The following is a 5,518-nucleotide window of genomic DNA, read 5'->3' as shown; positions in this document are numbered from 1 at the left end:
AATGCAATAATTTATACCATAATTCATCCGAGAAACAACTAAATACTATCGTTTTATAGTTTTGAATAATTGTATAAAATAAACTTATTAGGTCACTTTTAGTTGGATGGTCTTATATACGTGACATTATTATTGACTTGACTCGTTGCATGTCAAATCTCGAAACAAATCTCCAACGTCAATTGTATCCATCCACTCAATTTATTTCTCTCTTATCCACCCAACACTTGAGATAACGTAACTTAAATATTTCAAAATTTTAAATTCAAAATATTGCGATTTATTGGGCCTATAATTTATGGATCATCCATTATGGATGGAATCGTATACATAGTGAGATTATTATCTACTTAAATCAAGACATCAAATCTCAAAACACATCTTGAATGTCAATTGGGCCTATCCACCTATTTTATTTCTTTCGTAGCCACTCAACGCTCGAGATAAACTTAAATAGTTTAAAATTCAATCGTGATTTTAACTATTATCTAGTCCTTTATGGATCATTCACATCTTATACACAAACATGATATTATTATCCATCTAAATCATGACATATCAAATTTCAAAAACTTCTTGAATGTTAATTGGTTTCGTCCATACGTTTTATTTCTCTCTTATCCACTTGCCGCTTTAGCCAATGAAATTTGAATATTTAAGAATTCGAAATATCGCGATTTGAACAATGTAATACCATTTGTGGATTATCCACCGTTGGATCACACATGCCTATTATCAATCACGATCTTGAATCTCCTGTCATCCAAGAGCCCTACACCCACCCACTCCCTCATACGTGTAGTGACGCGATTGACACTAACTAAATCTCTCCATTGGAATCCTCGATACCAATCCCACACCAACCCTAGACACATTGAAAAATATCTATAGCCCCTTTCACTCCGCATTTTGCACATCTCACTCTCTTTTCATCTTTCTTCTTTCATCAATGGATTCTATTACTCTTCTCTGCACTGCCGCCTTTTTAGCTGGTGGTCTTTACTGGTTTGTTTGCATCCTTGGATCCGCCGAACAGAAGGGCAAGCATGCGGTTCAACTCTCTGGCGGTTCCATAGCTAAGGAGAAAGTCCAGGACAATTACGACCAATATTGGTCCTTTTTCCGCCGTCCCAAAGAAATCGAGACAACCGAGAAGGTGCCCGACTTCGTTGACACCTTTTATAATCTTGTGACTGATATTTATGAGTGGGGTTGGGGCCAATCTTTCCATTTTTCGCCATCGATTCCTGGTAAATCTCACCGAGAGGCCACTCGCATCCACGAAGAAATGGCCGTGGATCTCTTAAATTTGAAGCCGGGCGCTCGTATTCTTGATGCGGGGTGTGGTGTAGGTGGTCCGATGCGGGCGATTGCAGCCCATTCAGGGGCTAATGTAGTCGGAATCACCATTAACGAATATCAAGTAAATCGGGCGAGGGCACACAACAAGAAGGCCGGCCTTGATAAACAATGCGAAGTCGTGTGCGGCAATTTCCTCGAGATGCCCTTCGGTGATAACAGTTTCGACGGAGCCTATTCAATTGAAGCCACTTGCCATGCACCAAAACTGGAAGATGTATACAGCGAGATCTACCGGGTTTTAAAGCCCGGATCCATGTATGTCTCGTATGAATGGGTGACCACTGAATTGTACCGTGGGGGCGACCCGGAACACCTGGAAGTAATCCAGGGAATTGAGAGAGGCGATGCACTACCCGGGCTAAGGAGTTACAAGGATATCGCAGAGGTTGCGAGAAAGGTGGGATTTGAAGTAATAAGAGAGAAGGACTTAGCCAAGCCACCTGCAAATCCATGGTGGAGTAGGCTTAAAATGGGGAGGATTGCATATTGGAGGAATCACATTTTAGTTACGATTCTTGCTTGGGTAGGGATTGCTCCTAAAGGCGTGGTTGATGTGCACGAAATGCTTTTCGTCACTGCTGATTACCTGACTAGAGGTGGCGAGTCGGGAATTTTCACTCCTATGCACATGATTCTTTGCAAAAAGCCTGAGATTAAGTCATCGTCATAGAGAGTTTGGTGTTCAATTTGATCATAATAATCTATGTTAGATTTTGTTGGTTATTTGAATAGAAAATTTGCAGTCTTGATTTCCTTCCTTATTAGCTGCTTGTGTTTTAGATTGGGGAGATGCTGATGCCAAAAATAAAATGACAAATTGAGGATGAAACGTGAGTCTCCAAACTTGAATATTTGTCTTGTATTGTGTAGTTATAGGTTAGATGTTAATTGCTGCTATTTATTGCACGCGTCTATGCTTTTATTAATTACTAGTGAATGCATGTGCATTGCGCATGTAGTGAGTGATGTAGTGTAAGTAAAAATGTTGGATTTTGATTTTGTGGGATTTTTAATGGAAAATGAAACCTGCTTTGATTGAAGATTATATGAAACGTGAGTCTCCAAACTTGAATATTTGTCTTGTATTGTGTAGTTATAGGTTAGATGTTAATTGCTGCTATTTATTGCACACGTCTATGCTTTTATTAATTACTAGTGAATGCATGTGCATTGCGCATGTAGTGAGTGATGTAGTGTAAGTAAAAATGTTGGATTTTGGTTTTGTGGGATTTTAGTGGAAAACGAAACCTGCTTTGATTGAAGATTACATTGGATTATATAAATAGATCATAATCAGTATACTTCAGATTTGTACCGGCTATGACTTCAATGCCATTGTAAATGTATTCTCTGGGTAACTTGGGATCCGATTGCCTAGTTTGCAAAAGCGTTTGAGGTCTTCAATCTAAATGGAAGAACAAAATTAATTGTACGGAATTTCTATCGAATTTAGCTATGAAATTAACTATTGGCATGACATTCATCTACTTCGACTTTCTTCCAGCATATGAAGAAATCATAAGTTAGCTCAAAAGAAATCTCCACTTGACAAATAATGTGCATAATTTTAACATTTTATAATCTTCCTTAAAAAACTATCAATTTTAATCCACATTAACAAACATATTGTAATTGAGCTAATTGGCTAACGCAATGTTTGCCAATGCTTAAATTTGGCTCTTTTAACTGCTTTTACCAACTAACTTTTAAGCACGGCCTAACACATGACAGGAAGGGTATCACATATCAGTAAGAATAGAAGATTTAGTTCATAAGTAGCTGAACTCTCATCTTGTACAAATAATCCATATTACCAGGAATCCAAGTCCAACGTTTGACCAAAACACTTACATTATTCATCTCAACTCACTGAAATTCACCCTCAAAATGTTGCAAGGATATTGACCAATTTCCCGAAACGTCCTTGTGTTTTTCTCTGAATTGATCACAACCCACTTGAAAATCCCGCTTCTTGTATACTTTAAATAGATCCCCAAACGGGTCTAGGATTGTGGATTTAGACAAAAGGTTTATTGGTGAATTTTTGGGTGATAAGATTGCAGAATTGACAAATGGGAACTGGATAAAGTTTGTTAGGAAGAGAATTATTAAGTGTCAATCCCAACATTAGAGTAATTGAGAAAGTGTTAATAGGGTTTAATTGCACATTGGGAAAATTTTTCATAATGTCTATAAATTCCTCTTTCTGTATCACTTAGGAGAAAAGAGAGAGAAAGAGATTTTGTAATTTTCCTTTTTACAAATTATATAGTGAAACTTATCGGTTACAATTTACAATTTGCTGGTTGTTGGATCGGAATGAGCAACTTCTCGTTTCAGAAAGGTGGTGATGTTTAGCTAGGCTTAAAGAACTTTAATTATAAATAAATAAGTAAATTTCAAACTAAATAAATTTTCTATTTGTCAAAATTGGCAACAATACCATTTTGGGCTAACTTAGAATATACTTAAATTTACTTTAAAATAAATTTTTGATCCATTAAAGGAAAATTATGGAAAAATCATGCACACTACAAAGGAAAGTAAATGATAAAGATCGAGAAACAACCTAAAAATTCCAAATGACAAGCATAAAATCGGCTTATTAAAGTCAGCTAAATCAGTGCTAAGTTTGTCAAATAAAGAGGTAGAAAAAATAAGCAAAAAGAAACAAAAACTGAAACCCATGATTGAAGATGAAAATAATAGACAAAATAAAGCAATTTCTATGACTAAAACATTATTAAAAAAATCCCTAAATATAGCCCATAAAAACCAAAATAATTCTGAGTAATCCAAAAAATAAAAAAATAAGAATGAATATGCAAAATTACATTTGATTCGCTAGAGTTTACTTCATTACCACCAGTCACGAGAGGCCGTTAAAGAATCGATTTCCTTGTATCTTTAAAAAGATGAGTTAGATGAATCTTTCAGTATTATTCATAATATCCCATACCCTTAGAAAATAAAGAAAGACGATGCAGTCATATATATAAAGAGAAAGAACATGGGTGTGAAAAAGAAAGAGAGAAAAGTGTGAGAGTAATGCAGAATATAAATATAGAGATAGTGAGTGAGTGAGTTTTAGAGAGATAAAGTGGAAAATCATCAACATATGTGGCAACTAAACCCAGCAATGATGAAAGCTCACTCCAATATGGCTTAACTTGGCTAGAAAATGGCTAATAAACAGTAAAAGAAAATCCACTTTTATATATTTAGTTAGATAATTGCATCTCGTCTGTTTGTTGAATTTGGATATGGGCCGTGCTATTTGCACAGGGTTCTGTGCAAGGAGAGAAATCCTTTGGATATATATACTAGGCGCCTTGGCCTGCGGAAAGAATCTGGTTAACACCACGTGCCACACCTTTAATTATAGTGTAATGCGTTTTATAGTAATTTACTATCGTAATCGTCTTACATGTAATGCATGTGATGATTCGTGATTTGATATATTAATTAAGTAGTTTTTTATTACTCTATGTAACAAATCACTATTTAAAAATGTGTGTGTATATATATTTTATTTATTTATTTTTATTTTTTATTTTTTTTTCCTCAAAGAATGATGCTCAAACGGGGCTATGTGTTTACGTCACCCCAACTGGCTCCAAAGTAGATTCATTCTAGTAGTCAGTCTATTATCTGGATCCATCTGTGCTAGCATGGAGACAAAACGTGTGTCGCCAGTAGCCTCAATTGTTGAAGTATTAATAGACCATATAATTTAGGGACTTTGCTAATTGGATATAATCCTGTTAATTCAGCCTATGTTTGGTGCACTATAAATATTTGATTAAAATTTGAGTCAAATTCAATAATTAATTTTATCAAAATTTATTAAAAAATTAATTTTATCTACATCCAGCAACCATAGTTTTCATCATCCAACTATAATTCCCCATATTTTGCATGTGGGAAGTTGGGTAATTGATTGTTGAGTCATCATCTATTGGTCCACATGGTGACTCCTATTGGGCCGGAAATACATAGGCTCAAATGGCCCATTTGCTTATTTAGATGGGCTTTATAATTAAGGCAACTTAAAAAATACCCTTAAAATTAGAAGTGTTTTGAAAAATCATATAAAAAGTATTTTAAAAGTAAAAAATACAGTTTAAAATTAAAAAGTGACACAATTTCACTTTTT

The 5,518-nt window shown here is 35.0% G+C and overlaps 1 protein-coding gene across 1 annotated transcript; it reads left to right on the top strand.

Annotated features, from left to right (window-relative positions):
* The first annotated feature begins 840 nt into the window (after positions 1-840).
* Positions 841-2,358, top strand: LOC111381992 (24-methylenesterol C-methyltransferase 2-like). Its single transcript, XM_023005848.1, has one exon. It carries the CDS (start codon positions 950-952, stop codon positions 2,030-2,032), a length of 1,083 nt encoding a protein of 360 aa, XP_022861616.1. The 5' UTR covers positions 841-949; the 3' UTR covers positions 2,033-2,358.
* The last annotated feature ends 3,160 nt before the right edge of the window (positions 2,359-5,518 follow it).

Source organism: Olea europaea, unplaced genomic scaffold (genome assembly GCF_002742605.1).
Source record: "Olea europaea var. sylvestris unplaced genomic scaffold, O_europaea_v1 scaffold2414, whole genome shotgun sequence".
Classification (NCBI taxonomy): domain Eukaryota; kingdom Viridiplantae; phylum Streptophyta; class Magnoliopsida; order Lamiales; family Oleaceae; genus Olea; species Olea europaea.
This window is presented reverse-complemented; position numbering and strand designations above follow the sequence as displayed.

Coding starts and splice junctions, on each gene's coding strand:
- LOC111381992 (XM_023005848.1), top strand. CDS start 950: ATGGATTCTATTACTCTTCTCTGCACTGCCGCCTTTTTAGCTGGTGGT.